This window comes from Thunnus thynnus, chromosome 16 (genome assembly GCF_963924715.1).
Source record: "Thunnus thynnus chromosome 16, fThuThy2.1, whole genome shotgun sequence".
In the NCBI taxonomy this organism is placed as follows: Eukaryota; Metazoa; Chordata; class Actinopteri; order Scombriformes; family Scombridae; genus Thunnus; species Thunnus thynnus.
Window position 1 is genome coordinate 17,810,794 of NC_089532.1, and position 18,371 is coordinate 17,829,164.

At 40.2% G+C, this 18,371-nt stretch overlaps 1 protein-coding gene across 2 annotated transcripts; it reads left to right on the forward strand.

Annotated features, from left to right (window-relative positions):
• The first annotated feature begins 2,711 nt into the window (after positions 1 to 2,711).
• pgfb (placental growth factor b) lies at positions 2,712 to 16,975 on the forward strand. Of its 2 annotated transcripts, none has more exons than XR_010931862.1 (7): positions 2,712 to 3,411; positions 14,151 to 14,187; positions 15,298 to 15,494; positions 15,581 to 15,656; positions 15,793 to 15,813; positions 15,923 to 15,967; positions 16,073 to 16,975. XR_010931862.1 is itself a non-coding variant. In XM_067614432.1 (7 exons), exons 1-7 carry the CDS (start codon positions 3,349 to 3,351, stop codon positions 16,092 to 16,094), a joined length of 465 nt encoding a protein of 154 aa, XP_067470533.1. In that variant the 5' UTR covers positions 2,718 to 3,348; the 3' UTR covers positions 16,095 to 16,964. The 2 variants fall into 2 exon arrangements, 1 of the variants encoding a protein (XP_067470533.1); XM_067614432.1 differs by having other exon boundaries at positions 2,718 to 3,411; positions 15,581 to 15,660; positions 16,073 to 16,964.
• The last annotated feature ends 1,396 nt before the right edge of the window (positions 16,976 to 18,371 follow it).

Sequence of the window (18,371 nt, forward strand, 5' to 3'; positions counted from 1 at the left end):
AGTCACAGCTGCATAAAGTTAAATAGTATCTGGAGATTTGTCTGCACTGAGTGATTCATAACACCTCCAGACTAAAATAACTTCCTATTGTCTGTTAAAATGTTAACTGACTTCCGACAAAATGAAACAATGCTCACACATGGAACAGACTTAGTATGAAAACAGGATGACACCTGACAACCTTGGGACAAAAAAATATGTCTGAGACAAAAATATGTCAATGTAGCAAGGAAGTGTAAACAGGATTTGACATGTTTTAAGTGAAAGAACTTGTTGTGATATAATGCTAATCACCTTAGGCAACGGTAAGCAGCTTTTTAGTCATGGCTGGAGCACTTCCTATTTACCAGCTATTTCAAATATAGTTTTCTTCTCAATAATACAGGTTGGTTTGTCACCGCTAATCAACGACATGGAAAAAGGAAGTGTTCAATATTATAATATCCTGTTTGGGTGTGCTGTCCAGGTGGTCAAACGTAAGTAAAGTCATTATACCCCAGAATCTTCCTGCCCATTCTTACACATATGTGTAAGTCTTTAAGATATGTATTTATCAAAATGCACTGTTCTGTGCCAGATCATTTAAATTTAAAGATAATACAAGACCAGTGAACAAATTCATGAGAATCTCTGTGACTAACTGTCTTCAACAGAAACTGTGGTCTCTCTGTAGGCTTCTAACTATTGTTAATGGGATCCTTCAAAGAAGGGGGCTCTCTGGCTCTCCACCTTCCCCTTAAAGGCCCCATGGTGGAGGAAACCGAAGCTGCCCCAACAATGATGAATGGACATCATTAATGTTATTCATCTGTGTACCTTTTACTCTGCAATCTGGGAAAATGAGGGGTCAATAGCAAAAGGGAAACGTGCTTACTTTGGCACTCCAGTCGCTGAGAGGCTCCCATTTGGTCTTCGCAACATCAAGAGATGTTGCAGACTGCGAGAGACTTATTTATTCGACCAGATGACCCCTCTTCAATCAAAAAGCCTTATCACAAAAACCAATTAGTGAGGAGGTTTAGCTGACATTTTGGTTTTTATATTCATTCCTGGATCAGTAAAAGCGTTCTTTTTTTTAAATCCCTGATTCTAATGAGTCTCTCTACCACACAGTTGGCAGAAAACGGCAGCATATTTTTTCTTTTTTGGGGGATTGGTCTCATTAAATAGGCATCATTTAAATGGATGTTGTCATTTTTGTATAAATCTTTACAAAGGTGCACATTCAGTCAAAGCAGGAGGGGCTCTTTTTCTTCTCAAAACACATTGTTTGACACAGAACAAGAAGACACATGGTTGCTACTATTTAGCTTTGTGATTTTAGCAAAGAAGCCTCAAGGTTGTTTGAGGATCTGACAGCACAGAAATCCATCTCCCCTGGAATAAACTATCATGCCAGCCAGGTTTTCTTGTCTTGTCAGCATGTTTTTATAGCGCAAACAATTTGAATTATCTTATTAGGCCATATCAGCTAGTGCACCTTTAAAAACATAGATAGATCACTGGGCAGATGGCAAGGCGGCAGTAGGAGTCTGGCTCTGTCCTCTGAGCAAACAAAGTCTGTGTGACTGGTGTAGCAGGGGGGAGGAAAAGATCTTTTACAGCCTTTCTCGCCTCCTCGATCCAAAATATCCTTATGACAAAACATTAGGAAAAAGTTACCTTGCACACATAAATTTTGATTGTTTTTTCTTAGGTTTCATTGGAGGTGGATGTATCATTACCACTTGTACTTCTCAGAGAGAAAACAACTTCTGGACAATCGTTGGTTCAGTATTGCAGCAATAAGATGGATAATTAGACCAGTCAGAAAAAGAAGATAGATATAGTTGTGAAAGAAAATGTTTACCATCCAGACAATGTCAGCACAAGCAGGGCAAGGTTGAAACAAAATAATTGAGGAGTCCGGTTCCCTGAAGATTCGCAGTTTCCTTTCCCTTCATTCTGTCCTCTCCCTGAATTTCGAAAGAGCATCCATCCATTACTGCCCTGCAGAGATACAATTTAAGCAAAGACAACCACTGTGATATTGCACCGCATAATTACAAGAAGCGTCTTTCGTCATCCCTGATTGTTTGTTCTTACTGGTTCTCTGTCCAGGGTGGTTAGCTGGTAATGGGGGTGGATGGCTTACTCTGCTTCAAGTGTCTAAGATGTTTAGAAACACCACACTCCTGAGTGTGGTCTGTACAATAGCAGAAGGCAGTGGAGCTTTTCAGCGCTGTTGAAGGAATGTCTGGAAGCCCACAAGGAATCCTTTCGTTCCAGGGTTTCTGCAAACACAGAAAGTCCCACACAGAAGATTAACTCTATGTGTCAACAGTACTGGAATCTCCCTTTCTGTCTCTGCAAACTTGACTAAATACTAGAGCCACTCTCTTTCCCTCTCAGAGGAAAATCTCCATGCACCCTGGAGCCCGGGCCAGCAATGAGGATACCATGTCACCCCCTGAAAAAGATCTCTAAATGTTTGCCTTGCTTGAATAGCTCTCACAGACTCTCCTGAGTACTCAGAAGACGTTTGTAGGCAAGTGTGTGTATACTGTGCAGTGTAAATCACCTGTGTTGTATAGTCTAGAAATCAGAAGTAAAGCATCAGCGGGAGTGTCACAAACTCTGTGATAACCAGTTTACAGCATCACATAAATTTCCATTACATGTTGCAGCTTAAAGGAGCTGTAAAAAGAAAAGAAAAAAAAAAGCCTTTTCTCATCAGTGAGTTTTGTAAAGAAGATGAAGCAGAGCAGAGAGGAGGACAGAGAAGGGGAGGAGATTTAAATGTCCAGCTTGTGAAAAGGTGGTGTGGAGCAATTAGATGCAAGTGTGTCTCTCTGTCTACCGGTGCTCAGAGCAGGACTGAAAGCTGATATAGTCGGTGCAACTTCATGCTTTTTTTTTTTTTTTTTTTTTTGGAGCGAATCATCATTTGAAGATTTTGGACGAAAATGCGTTTTTACTTTCAGCTCTTAATATGTTATATATATAAAAATCAAATCGAAACCGGCTCCCACTATGTCATGCTACAAACATTAGAGTCGTTTTAGGCTTTGTTCTTTTTACTCCGTTTCTTTTAATTGTGAATTTTTTTAAAAAGAACTCCACCTCCGGCACCTCTAGCTCGACTCTGGGACCTTACAGTCTTCATTAGTAAGCACAATCTACTTCATCAAGTTACACGCGGCAACGGAGCTACGTGACTGGACTCATTACTAAACCGGGACCAGATGACTTGGAAAATTCCCAGTCAGCATCTTTTTCTTTTCTGACTGGTTTGGGACTTTTGTTGGATTGTTTTATCGTGTGCTATCGGGACCCACCATCCCTGCTCCACTCGCAGACATTCGCGAAATGAAACTCGGCTTTGTCATCGAGGCTGCGGTGGCGCTTTATCTGCTGCTCTCACCTGCACAGGTAAGTTAGTTATTCAGTGAAACTTTATGCTCGGGGAGAAGAGGTGAGGGGGGTTGCTGTTGTTTCAGTGCAAAATTAAATTCATAAAATAGACGTTACATAAAGATTTTATTAAGATGGTTACATTAGTTTGGTCTGCCAAATAATGAAGTAATAATGCAAATTTTGGCAGAGAATTGAATAATAATATCATAATTTCATGGTATTAGTCCAGTTATTTAAATACGCGCGCCAAATGGTTGAGTCAGCATGAGTCACTTGATAAAGTTATAATGATCCGTTGTGCTTTGACGCCTTCATAACGTTTTGAATGAGCGCCATCCTGCTGAGTTCATTCATCAGATGAAACGTGACAAACTGCATCACTCTCTCTGTAGAGCACATGATACAAAGTGCCTCACTGTTATTTTTGGCGAAGCTTGTAAGCTTATAATTACAGCCGAATTGTACTTTATAGACCAGTTTCACAGGCGGGGATTATTCCCACTCCTGTACTATGATACTTTTTTTCAGTGTAGATTTCCAGTAAGGAATGACTCTGGTTTCTGTGGTTCTGAGAATTTCATTAAATAATGAATCTTTTATTGTAAATGTTTGCATGCTTACAACAATATGTCTCCAATAGTTTTTGAACTTTGCAGCAGGGCGGTAGATGTAACAGATCCTGGTGAGTTAGCAAGCTGCTCAGCCTGTCAGACTGAAAGTGTTGGCAGTGTGTCAGGAAAAACTGGCAAGAAAGGTTACACTCTTAAATTCTCTTTTTTTTTCATCTATACCTGCAGCTTTGCCTTCTTTTTCTTGTATTATCTCGTATCTACGTGTGTAACTGATACACAATGAGGATGATGATAAGCCCTGGGCATGTGTAAAGATCTATGGAAATCTAATTTCAGGCTGGTCATATCACTGTCAGGTGACAGTGGATTAGTACAAAGCTGGTCTGTTCTCTGTTGCCTGGCATTGCCTGTCTTTTAGTCTTAATGTGCCAGAACAGGACATTGCTGAAACTGAAGTGAGGAATCATTCAAAGGCCTGTGTTGCACTGTAGAAATTTGGATGTGCCACTGGACAGCGGGACTCGTGCCAACCAACGCTTCGGCTCTTGTGCCCATTCAGTCTCTGATTTCCTCCCAAGGTGGCTGAGGGCTGGCAGCTATCTCTGATGACTCAGATGTTTAATGCAAAACCTGCAGCCATTCAGTGCAGTTCCCACACTTGCTGCCTGTTGAACTCTGCTGCAGTTTCTCTTTTGTCAGGCTGCAGTCCACATATAGCAGTGTTATGCACAGACTCAGTCCGGCTCACAAGGTCCATGTCCCACTAGATTCTCTAGCCAGAGACTTTGCAGCTGTTGCTGAGTCGAGAGTGAGTGGGAGAGACATGGGATCACCACATCTCCACTAATCCTCATAATCAGCTCATGGCCTGCTTAGTCAAAACAGGAGTGACAAAATCCAGGGCCCTCCATATGTAGCAGTTTAAACGGCACCCCACTATGAAGACTGACAGCAAATATAAACAATATCTATGAGGATCTGAGCCTGTTATTTCTGAGTCCTTTTCTGACCATTCAGCTACCGTTTTATTAGTTTATGTTGAAAGATCAGCTAAAAACAGACAGGTTCGTTCTGCTCTCCTACTTTGCTGTAAACAAGGTTTAGCCACAAACCTGACTGAGAAATGACTAAACTATCTCACAAACACACTCTCACTGGCAACTTTTTTCTAGTCATGGTGCCAAAGTGAGGCTGCTCTGGAGGTGTCTGTCCTGGTGTACCAGAATGGAAAAAGCAAACATTGGCCATGTGGTTGAGAAAACTATTTATAAATGTCTGTTTTACTCATGAATTGAAATTAATTGATAATGATGATTACTCATCATTGTCACAGCTGGGGCTGCCATCAGCAGCCTTGTGACTCATGCAGTCAATCATGGCCGCTATGAAACGTGGAGTGGCCAAGAGAGGGTGCGGTTAACTTCAATAGTTCTGCTTTACTACCAGAGATTTAAAGCATAACTTGGTGTGTGTTGTAGAGACATGTAGCCATCACTTTCTATCAAAGGTAACTCTTTGTCATTTAATATGTTTGATGGATAAGGAACATGTTAATTATAGTATTTGCAGTATTACTGTATAATTGTGTACTGTGAGCTTGTGAGCCCTTGAATAGAGCAAAGTATACTTGTGTCCCATTGTCACTCATCGCATAATGTCAGTGGCTTCTAACCAGGTAAACCAAGGAGTCAACGCTAGGACAGAAGAAGTAAAATGATCAAGTTATATTCACAAGAAGAAAAGAAACGATTCAACATCAGTATGAAAATATCTTGTGTTGCATGGATGATCTTTTTTTGTTGTTATTGTTTTTTTTATTTGTTTTTGCTTTCCTGTCCTGTTAATCATCTCACTACCTCTCAGATTTATCTTGCAACCACTTGGGGGATGCCAATACTCAGGTTGGGAACTAGTGTACCAGTTAGCAGTTATCGCTGTTGTTCTCATTTAGTTTAATTTGTTAAAGGAGACATATCATGCACATTTACAGGTTTATATCTATACTCTGGGGCTCTTCTGGAATATCTTTGCTTGATTTACGTTTAAAAAAAACCTCTTTATTTACCTTATAATGGCCCACTATGAAGCCCCTCAGTTCAGCCTCTGTCTGAAACAGGCCGCTTTAGCTACTGTCTCTTTAAGGCCCCCTCCCGATGAGCCCACTCTGTTCTGATTGGTAAGCTTCAGGAAGCTTCCTCTTGGCAGACTTCTAGCAGCTCGGAAGCTATGTAAAACAATAAGTAGAAGGATTTCACCTTATTTTCTCTTTCTTTACTTGAAATGGAAACTTCTCAAATACATCCGAGCATGTTTGAGCCCAAATCCAATCTGAAATATGCGAGTGAACAATGTGAACAACCCATGGAACAACGTTAACAACAAAGGCTATGAAACACACAGCTGTTGGTGGACGTGCGTGAACAATCTGATGTCATCACAAGGAGGATGTAGAGGTAACTTTACAAACAAAGTGTTCACAGCAGGATGAAGCTCTGGGCTTTTGATTTCAGGCTGCATTTTACATACATTAACTTCAAATTTTGGACCTTTGACCATGTTTAACATAGACATCCGACATCATAACAATATAAAAATAACATAAAATAACATAAAATCACAAAAAGCATGATATGTCCCCTTTATAAGCTTTAATATCTCAAATTTTTTACAACTGACAACCGCATACATGGCACTAAGCAAGCCGTCATTCCTGTAACAGTTAGGTAAAAATGTTCTAGTAACATGGTGAGATTTGAGGAGATGGCTACAGCTGAGTATACAATGTACTGCATGTACAGTGATGAAAACACGAAGTACCACATTCTCAGGCATCAGTTAGTTACCTTTTGCATGAAAATCATTACTAAATGTTGGCATTTATCTGTAAGCAGTATCAAAATTGTAACTAATAGAATTCATGTAATCCCAAATCCTAACAGTGAGTCACAGTCATATGTGCACAGTCTGTTTATAGGTACAGACGTGTTGTCATTTTCCTGAAACACTGGTGGAAGCACCTGGGTTTCCCCCTGAAACAATGGTGACCTCTCGGTCACCCCTGTCACCAAGACTGACTAATGGGTAGCTCTAATGGAGAATATGATATAACTGCCATCCACCTGTTATTTTGCTCACATTTCTCAACACTCATCTGCTTTCCTGTTCAGTGTGGTATAGGTACTTCCTGTGCATATAAATCACATACTATATATATATCTGTGTGTGTAGAGTGTACTGCTTAGGTCCTGGCTATACTGCACTCTGCAGACTGAAAGAGCTTTGCCAAACAACTGCCTACCTGTTGCCTCCTGCCCATATGACGACTTCTAAGGAAACCACTGGAATGCTGTGCGCAATACTTCTCCTTTATTGTCTTAGTGATTGTGTGTATAAAAATGCAGGTGAAATCTTGCATCAACACAACCAAACCTTTCTGACATTAGTCAGCGTTTCCATGAAGTAATGCTCCAGTGCTGGAGACGTGCACATCTGCACATCTCTGAATGAAGCTCAAGAGCACTCAAAAATGTTTCTGTTTTGTTAAAGGGATAAGAATTATACTCCTCTTTGGTATGAGATTATAAACTACTTTGTTAGTGTCTGTTTTAAAATACAGAATTTCCCTTGGATAAAACCTAGAAACCAGATATGGGAAAAAAGTACGCCTTACCCAACACATTTGTTTTTGCCAGACAGTTAGACTCATCGCTTCACTAGTAAGGCATGCTCCTGAGCAAATAAAATAAGGCAGCAAGCGTTCGGCTTCTCCTTGAGTATTTGTGTGAGGAAGTGATATTACACAGGTGTTTCCTTTACATCATCACCAGCAGCAAAACAATACTTGAGTCTGACCATCTGTATCACACACGTGTGTCTGTGTTTGTGTACATGGTGTGCATTTGTTATGCTTGTCCATACTTAGCCAAGTCTGTAGTGACATCACATCACATTCGCAGTAGATACAGTGACATTTCCTGAGCAGCAGGTTTCTTAGATAACTAAAACATTAACAGTAGACATCAGGTGTAGGTTTCATCTCCGCAAAATCAAACACTGAAAAGTCAAGTTCTGCCTTTCCTTCTGTGTCTCTTGCTCTCATCTTGCACATCTTTCCTGTTCAGATGTCTGTATGCGAGTGACCTGCTGACTGATAGAGCTCTTATTTGCCTTGTTGTGGTATTCCTCTTTAGTTGTAATGTCCCGGCCCAGGGGAGGGTCGCAATCGCAATCAGGAAATATGAATTTCTCCTTCCTCCTGCGGAGGAGGAGGAGCGGTGGCGCTTGGGGCAGCCGTCTACTCAGCAGGCTTTAATCTCCCATCTGGATGTAATTTACTGTGGTTTACACAGGGAGAGCAGCGTTTACTGTAATAGAGACCACAATTACCACCGGTCAGCCTTATCTTAAGACCTGTGTCGTGTGTGTGTATGTTTGCAGATGCTATGCACGCTTTATACAGTGGTTGTGTGTGTGTTTGTGTGTTTGGGGGGACATTTGTGCATGCATTAATGGACTTATACTGAGGAAATGGTGTTTATCTAAATCAACATTTATATGGACCTTTACCTCTCCCCTGTCACTTGACCCTGTTTTACTGAGGGGTTTTTTTTTTCAAAAATTAAGTACTCAAGTACAAGCACTCAAAGAAAATGATGATTGTTTGTGATGTAACCATTTCACTACACAACACAAATAAGTCATATTAAATTATATAATTATCTCTACGTCGAAAAAAAACACTTATTCATATCAAGCTTTCTTTCTGAGAGGTAAATAAGAAGATCAATACCGCTCTCATGTCTGTATTCTTACTGTATTTATTTAAAAATCACACAACTCAGCTGCTTATTTGGCTATTTTGTGGCTTTGAATCTGCATGACACTCCAACTATCACTGTGTCATAACTGGATTTCAAAGGCTCCATTGATCCAGATCACTTGAGATGCTGTTGGGCACATTTACCGTATGCTCTGAAGTTTGTTGGTGTTTTGGCAGCGCCCTGTGATCACAAGCCATGACCTGACCACCCTGGAGATCCAGCTGGATACTGTCAGACATGTAATGGCACCGCTGTCATTGTAAGTTCACCCACCTCGTGTATACAAAACAGAACCTGGCTTTCTTTTGTCGTGGTGGAGAATAGATACAGTGAACTGCAGGCCCTGTGAGAGGCCGGAGAATTAATGTCGCAGTCATGGTGTTGATGATGTGGAATCTGGAATAAGGATGGATGAGGAAGATCAGTGAGGCAGGGAGGTATAGCTCTGTTTCTCACTCATCTAGCTGTCGCTGTGTTTGTGTTCACTTGTTCTGCTTTAGTGCTCCAGGTCCTGTGTGGTCTCATGTTCAGAGCCAAAACCAGGACACAATCCCACCCTGGCTTTTATGTTTTCAGGGAGTTGAAGCTACAGGTGCTTTACTGGCTTGAGTTATGAGTGGGATGATTACCAGCTTTGCTCTATAAACATTTTTCACAGAGTTTCTCCACTGCACGCATCCCCCTAATCACCAAATTCAGCTGACAAAGATAACCAAAATACAAGCCTGCATCTCATCCGTGGACTGTTTATCCACACTGTCTCCCTCACCGAATGAGGTTATGTTTGAAAGTAGTAGACCTATTTGGAAAGCAATGTAAATAATGGCGTGATGCCCGATCTAGACACAAGAGACAAGTTGCCTGACGAATTAGAGAGAGGTTCTCCCAAAACTCAACTAGCACGCTTTGGTCAGAATAAACCAACCACATAGCTGATTATCCATTTAGACTATGAAATTTTTCCGAATTTCACTTAGATTCTTGTTATTAGTGATTCTGTTGACACTCTTCACCTTGTTTTGCAATCCTCAGTCAGTTGACTCGTCTTGACTTAAATGATCAGTGTGCAAGCTGGTGTTTGTTGGTGAGCATGGTCAAAGATGATTGACAAGCCTTGATAGAGGACTACAGTGAATCAGTACTCACTTATACTACATCTGTAGAAGCATAAGTTTCTTATTACTTCTGATAATGTTTGTTTGCTAATTAGTAATACAGATAATTTGATGCTTATGATAATGAGGATTTGAAAGAGAAATCTATAACTAGCTGCACCTTCCATCTCCTGTTCACACTACATCGCATATGGTGAAATTCTTGTGAAATGATGGGTGGAAAGCTGCTTTTCAGCCACAATGTGCCAACTGTGAAATAACTGCTGGACTAATGCTGTTGATTTTGAAACTTGTATCGTTTGGTGCTTTCACTCTGTTTTGGACAGAATAGTCTAAACCTTTTGACATGGTCAACCTCAAGAGGTGTGTCCTAACAAGCCAGTCGTCAACTGGAGAGCATCTCTTACCTAAATGAGCCGGTTTTGCAATACTCCAGCATGACTATGGATATATTAATAATACAGAATATTATTGAAAACACTATTTTTTCATGCAAATAATCATTACATTTTGTACTAGTACATGTCTTCTGGATGTGAAGTACCATTTTTGCATTTCATCCCCCAGATTCAAAGTAGAATGAAAGTGTTTTATCATGATTAATGGGCTTCTTTTAATAACTTCCGTTTCAGATTACTGGGAAGCAAAACATGGCTGTCTCTGTTTTGCAATGCATAGCAGAAGAAAACCCTGGATGACTGAATCCAGTTTTGCATCATTTTAAAGTTACCCAGAAGATCTTATCTATGTAGGACAAAATGGAAAAGAATCCTCTTTGCATTTTTTTACAGTACTTTACCTCATCTCCTCTATTTCTCTACAGGAAACACATTGGGGGATATGCTGTCTGGCTGCTATCCAGATATTTTTGACAGTTGCCTTTAGTACCTGCAGTTAAAATGGCTTTCACTCCACTCCCCAGCTTGACCCTCAGTTATCAAAGTTGAAAAATCTTTCACGACTGTTATGCTGGGTCCCCATCATGTTTTATTTTTTGCTCCCTAAGCATGCTGCCCTTCCTCTGACAGATGGAGTTAAGCAAGGAGGTTAAAGATGACGCAGTTCAGCTGTGTGGGAGTGGGGAGTAATGAGGCCCGGAGCCTCCATGGCCTGACAGCAGGAGCCCAGGGACACAACAGGTCCTCTGATGTGACCCAGAGGACGGAACAAACTCTCAGCTGGCAGCTTACAAACTTTCACTTGAGATTTCAGAAACATAGAAGCAACTTTGCAATCAAGTGTGTCGACCCCGAAATGCCACGGTTTCATTACTGCTAGAACTAGAAGTTTTAATCCATCCTCTCTTGCTCCAACTGACTGCTGCTTGCTCTGCAAACCAATCTGGTCGAAGGCAGTGAAGAGATACACTGTGCTGCTTAGTGCAAGGTCACTGAGAACCAGATGTAAAGAAATACATCTTATACAACCATGGGACAGTGACTCAAGAGGGGTGGGGGAGCACCACCCAGATTATATATCCACTATGTGAATTATCCAGTGAGAATGGATTCTAGACAACAGTCCTCTGGTCCAACACTAGTGCTGGAAACTAATAACAGTCTTATGTCATTACTTGTTTAAATCATTGGTTACAGTAAAGCTTCTCAAATGTAATGTTTTCTTTCCTTTAGTCTTTTCATATTATAAATTGAATACTTTTTTGTTTGTTTTTTTAGTCATTTTTATGACATGTCAAATTAAATGATTAAGCTGTTTATTTACCACCTTTTAATCATCTCTCATCCATCCTTTCTGTACTCTAGCATCCACTCTAGATTTTTTTAATGAAAATGCATATCATGCACATTTGTCTTTAGACATTTAATGTTACCAAGTGAACTGTAATAAAGTAAAATCTTAAGCTGTTATTTATCATATTTTTACTTCACTCTACAGCTACATGTGGGGCTGTTTTTTTGTATATTGCGACACTTTCAGACTCCGCTCAAAATTCAATCCAGGACCATTGACTTAATCTGTGTGCAGAACACAAGCCCTTGATGTTTAATCGTCTGTCACCAGCAAGATATTTTGTGTTAAGACTGTACAGGAAATCAAGCCAGCAAAACTCCTAAACTAATAGCACAAAGGAGATACATTTTGCTCCTGTGTGATAGTGAAAAGACTGTTTTTCTTTTGCAAAAGCCAGATGTGGTACATACAATTGAAAATTGCGATGCAGGGGACAAAGCGCATTATTAGTGAGGAGCAGAAGGATTTATAGTCAGGTCAAGTCAGGTTTATTTGTATAGCTTTTAATCACAGTTAGTCTCAAATGTCTTAACACCCAAATTATGAAAACAAATAAATGTAAATGACACATGTCAATGTTAGGCCCTCACTGTGGACATGAAGTGAAAGAAACCTTGAGAGGACTGCTCGGAAAGTGATTAAGCCTCTAGGATTTATTAGACAAGTTTATACACATTTCTCAACCTAAAGAGGTTCTCCCTTTCCCCCAAGAGCTGACTTACCTCTCAGTCACCATTAATCACAGGGTAATACTGTAAGTAAGTGCACAAGAGGAAGAAGAATTGGCTACGTGAGGATCCTCATGCAGCCTTCATAATCTTGGCAGCTTCTCGTGGGCAGCTCACTCCTCCGTTCTCAACCACAGGAGGTGCCAAAGATGCTCCCTCGTCATGTCAAGGCTTAACCCATGACCGAGGTCAGAAAATCCTCCCCAGCTAACCACATTCTGTGTAGCGACTGAGGCCAGAGCCAAAAAGCCCTTGTGATGTGGAGCGGCCTCTCCTAAACCGCATGAACACCCATAGACAGAGAGGAGAAAGAGAGAGCAGATCATATGCCAATTAACACTGGAAAAGGATTTATTTTATCAGCCTGGCACTGGAGAGTGGAAGTGGCTTTTAACAATAACTTAAACTGAACTGCGACTTTCCCATGCTGTGCTGTAAAGAATACTGTGCTAGGGGAGCTTAGGTCCTGTGGAGCTGTTGCACAGCTGACACAGTTCAATGAACGCCACTCTATAGAACAACTCCACTGTCAGAGGAACAGCTGTACATTTTGACCAAAGGAAAAGTCACTCTGAAAAAAAAGAGAGAGAAGCCTGAACAGCTCTTTTAACGTGGGGAGGACTGAACCTAAGTGGTTGACTGGAAGCTCTTGACTAATATGAAGTCTGTCATAGTAGGCTATGTTCTGCAGCAAAGACCAATTTGTCCCAAATAAACAGACCTGCCTGTCACTTATCCCACTGACAAATACAAGTAACTGTTAGCAGTTTAACGGGAACCTCTGAAATGTTTGTGTGGGTGTGAATGCATCATCATCATCAAAGCAGGACATTCCTCTTTAATCACATTGTTTGTAAAAAAAAAAAAAAATGGTTGAGTGTAGCACTGTGCTGACAGATGCTATCCTCACCCTCAAACTAATTTTGGTCCATAACAGGAAAAGGATGCATTTTAGCAATGGACAGATGGTGTAAAAAGCAACATCTTTATTGCCATCATCAGGGAAATTCCTCATCTGTCTGTTAGCTATTATATAACAACTTTTGGTCTCAGTTAACGCTTTCAGTTAATCTCTGTATCAGTGTGTACACAGACAGTGTTGCAGTATAAATGTCATCAGGTGTGGGTCACAGACAGCCTGTGAAACGCAACACCGGTGATGAGGCAAGTTAACGGAAGCAGGTTGTCTGCCGCCTGTCTAGAGCTTCTGCCGGAGGGTATTTTATCAAATGTAGATTTCTCTTCCTGAGATGGAGTCAACCAGAGGTTTTGTGTTTTCCCAGGCGAATGAGAAACACACTCTGTTTATCATGGGATGATGGGAAAAAAATCAAGACGGAGGGGGAAACCATCAATGGGAAAATAAATAGAGAGCTGAATCTTACACCACAGGAAACAGGTTTTGAACCTAAACAGTTGGGCACACAGAGGATTATGATGTATATGAGACACTGGATTTGCTGCTTGTCAGAGAAGACTTTTCCACAGCAGGGATGGGGGGAAATCATCTGACTGTAGTCCCAGATATCACCAATAGAGGACAAAGATACCTTATTGTCACACATTTGTATTTAACTGCGGGCTAATACTGTCTTTATGTAGAGGAAAGTCTGCATGTATGTGTGCAAACATGTCCCTTTTTTGCTATTATCTGTGTTTCTGTTTCATACATTCATGTTTGGATAATAGATCGCTATGATATATAATCATAGCAAAACTGAAGGAATAACCAATAATTTTGTAACCACATGTTTTTCTCTTTTGCAGAGTCTACCCTTGTCGAGCATAAACAGCACAACTGAAGGTAAGAATTTGTCAAAAAGATTTATTTCTGTCTGTCAGTGTTGGGATGTTACTTTTAAAAATTCTTTGCCATCTTTCTTTTTTTTGTCAAACTACATTAATAATGTTCATGGAGAAACAAGTATGATGCAAAACAAGTAAATGGATATTAGCCCTGAAAAAATACCTTTGAATGAACATGTATTCATTCATTCTCTGTTTCTCACGCACTGTTGAGAAATATAAATGACTAAACTCTTGAATCCTGCATGTGGGTGCAAGTGAATTCGATCTGATCAGGATTGCTCAACCTCAGGACAGATTTTTCCAGGAACAATTAGCAAGCTGATGAAAAAGCTCAGGACTTCACAACCTGCTTTCTCGCTGCATATCATCCTCCTCCCCCTCACATTGCTGTAAATTAATGCAGCTGAAAAGACTTGAAAGACCAGCATATTGAGAGTACCAGATAAGATGTAGACATAAAGTCCGCTCAAGGAGCTGTAACTGGACAGTGAACCGGCCTTCTGCGCTGTCCAACATTTAAGTTCATGGCCCCATCTCCCTACCGTAGATACTTCCCCAGCCGTCTCCTCCCAGCCTGTCTGCTTTTATAAACAGCTGTTGTGGTGTCAGGCTCCATTCGGACTGCACTGCAGTCCCTGAGGTGCCTGCGGGGCAGCCCAGCTCTAACTCCAGCAGGGTTCTGTTCATGGCCATGTTTCCAATGTTTGTTTTCTTTTCTTTCTCTGTTTGTTCGGCCGTAGTCATTCCTGTTCCTCCCCCCACAGACTGTGCAACTGGGACACTTTCACACATATACTCCCACAGGAAAGCATATACTGTACATTATACAAACAGTTTTACCTCAGAATGAAAAAAGGATACATATCGGCATGTCACAACTGGTTTTTAGTTTCTGTGAGGTAATAACTGATACTGTTCATGTATGACAATATCATTAATTGTGCAATACGCCTTAAGTTGTAGTAGTAGTAATCGTTTTTTTCTCCTGGCAGTTATAAACAAGCTTCATGATCACATTTATACAAATGCATATAAATGTATATACCTTTTAAACACATAACAAACACACATTTTCTGCTCACCTGTATCATCCTCTCACCCACAGTGTTGATGTTCCAAGAAGTGTGGGGTCGGAGTTTCTGCCGGACCATTGAGAGACTGGTGGAAGTGGTGCAGGAATACCCCACAGAGGTGGAGCACATCTACAGCCCCTCCTGCGTGCCGCTGGTGAGGTGCGCAGGCTGCTGCGGTGATGAGAAGCTGGAATGCCATCCCACCCACACCACAAACGTCACAATGCAGGTGAGACCAATGTTCGACGTAGTTGGTCTTGTTAAATTCGTGCGTATCATATCATATTGCTAATCACAACCTGTTTTATCCCTCAGCTGTTGAAAATCAGGCCAGCAGAGCCGGGTCAAGAATATGTTGAGATGACATTTGTGGAGCATCAGACATGTGAATGTAGGTAAGAAAAGAAAAACATCAAACTTTTTGACATAATATATTCATAAGTATGCAGAAACATTCAGTAAAGTGGCTATTAGATGATATTGCATCTGGATATTCTTTTTAATTTATTGAAACATTTGCTCCTCAGAATCAGGAAACCGGTTGAAAGGTAAGAACGTACATATTGTTATAATGTCAGTTTTAGAGATTGTTTTAAAAATGAATCATTTTCCTCACCAGCAAGTGGATTCATGGTGTTAATTTCATCCTTCTTGCAGGAAAAGGCGAAGAGGAAGGAAGAGACAAAAATCGAAGTGTGACAGGTATAGCAGATTCGCACAATATAGCAGATCCGTGATACGTGATCCTGTTCACATATCAATTAGCAGCTTAATTAAAGATGCATTGTTATTTCTTTTGTCCTTCAGGTGCCAGATCCCTCGCAGGTAACTGCGATGGCGACCCGACCTCCTGTTGCAATGTGGCTCACTATTTATTTCCAGCCCAGTGACAGCATCAAGAGTCTCCTTCGCTCATCTATCAACACTGTGTCTGCAGCTAGAGACTCGAACAGCTGGGTTGTTTTTGCCGACATGCCCTCCTGCTGAGGGGCAGAGCGTCTGTAATGACAAGGTTCAACAGAAAGTGTGTTTTGATTGGTGGGAAGACTGCTGTCACACACTTGACACAATGGACATCCTTGGGAGCCAGTGCAATGTAGAACCAAACAGACTGATGCCTTCCCTTTTATACTAGTTATTACTATATCAGGTATTGTAAGTGGTCCATTTCTTTGGTATTTAAAGGTGGTTACTCGTGTTTAATATCTATATTTATTGATTGATACAGCTGAATATATTTGGACTTTAGAAAGTTTGTCACTCTTTGTTCAAACATTTCCTTGACTTGTAGTGACAGCATATGAGTGTGCAGCTGTTCTCTACATGCAATAATGAAATGTCTCCCTCTAGTGTTTATGGAAACAGTGCTCACTACTGTTTCATACAAGAGTTTTTTTTTTTCTATATTGAATACACAAATAAGATAAGACATGGGACAATGTTGTCAATCATCAGCTTATTAAAATATTCTATCGTATATAACTTGTGAAAGCAACAATCCCATGAATGTGTGTTCTGTATAAATCCTCTCCCTCAGCAACGTGTGACCGGACATACTGTAAGTGTGAAGTGTTCTACTGTCAGTTCAGACCTAAATAAGTACAATATTTATCAGTAAAGAGTATCAACTGAAGACATGTCCACAGACAATTTTCTATAAATAAATTAACTGTGATATATCAAATTGTCAAATATCTTAATTGTACTTTTGACTCTCTTTCTTTTCCTTGTTTTGGAGGGCTGGACAGTAATTATATCTGTTTTATAAATGAACACATTTTGTGGAATATAATGCTGACTGAAACAGGTAAAACAAGCAAAAGGTAAAGTGGCAAAAGTAAACTACAAAGATGTATATTTTTGTCTATATAGCCAAGTTTGCTCCTTATAAATGGCCAAGATCTATTACTCAATACTTACTCAAGCACCACTTTGGGAGTGATGCCTATTAAAGAATATCAATTAACTAGTATCAATTGTATGGACAGCAAAGATGCAAAGCTGGCAGACTTTTTGTCACAAAGCTGGAAGATCAACAACTATGGGAGATGACTGAGGAGGGTATAGAGAGGAAGAGAAATAACAAGAGCAGCTGATCCTGAAATTCTTGATAGAAGGGGCGATAGTAACACTACAATGGATGCATCATTTACTTAAGATGCAATTAAGAGAGCAATAATAAATTCTGGACTAACATTTCCTGGGAAGGATGAAATCTTTGTAATGTTAAAAAGGTGTTCTGGCATCTATGATGCTTTTAGGTTTATATAATAAAGTACTGGAAGGGGGAAACTTGCATGTTGAGGACTTGATAGCTCTGACGTCACATTTGAGAATCAATGATCAGAGAAGTAAACAGTTTTCATGCAAAGTAGAAAAGCAGTTTTATCAAGGGTAGGGAGGAACCATGGACCTTGTCATTCATCTGGAAACAGACATGAAAGCTCAGGTTAAAAAAGAATTTATAATTTCTTTAATGTGGAAATGGTATATGATAGTATGGAAGGAGGGTTTAATGATGAAACTAGATATGATAGGCATTAGAGGAAGAATTGGATTTTTTTTAATTTGATATATTTATTCAAGTCAGAATTGGGACACTTTTATCCTAAGTCCAGTATGATATTTGTAGGTCATTGTTTGCTGACGATATAGCCTTAATTATTGGAAAGAATAAAGAATATAAGGCAGTTAATGTGGTTGAGAAAATATGATATTTGTGGGGATTGAAGCTGTCATGAGAAAAAGCCAAAACATCAACATTCAATTGTAAAAAAGCTGTTGACACAAAGATAAAGATGTATGGGTAAAAGATATATAAAGTATGATGAGATGTTTAACATGGCCATAATGGGGAGCGAGTAGGTGTGCACTTAAAAATATGTAAAAGAGTGCTTTTTTGTCTATGGATCAGCAGCAAAAACTGCATCAAAGAAGCTGGAAGTGCTGCAAGCCCAACCTTTGAGAACTACTCCTCTGTCTGCTTTTCATGGTGATGAAATGGTGAAAGGCTGATGAAATGCTGCTGCATCTTAGACACAAGTAGCTAATGATGAATTACTGGGCAAGTCCTCAAAGACATTCAGAGGACCGACATCCAAACAAC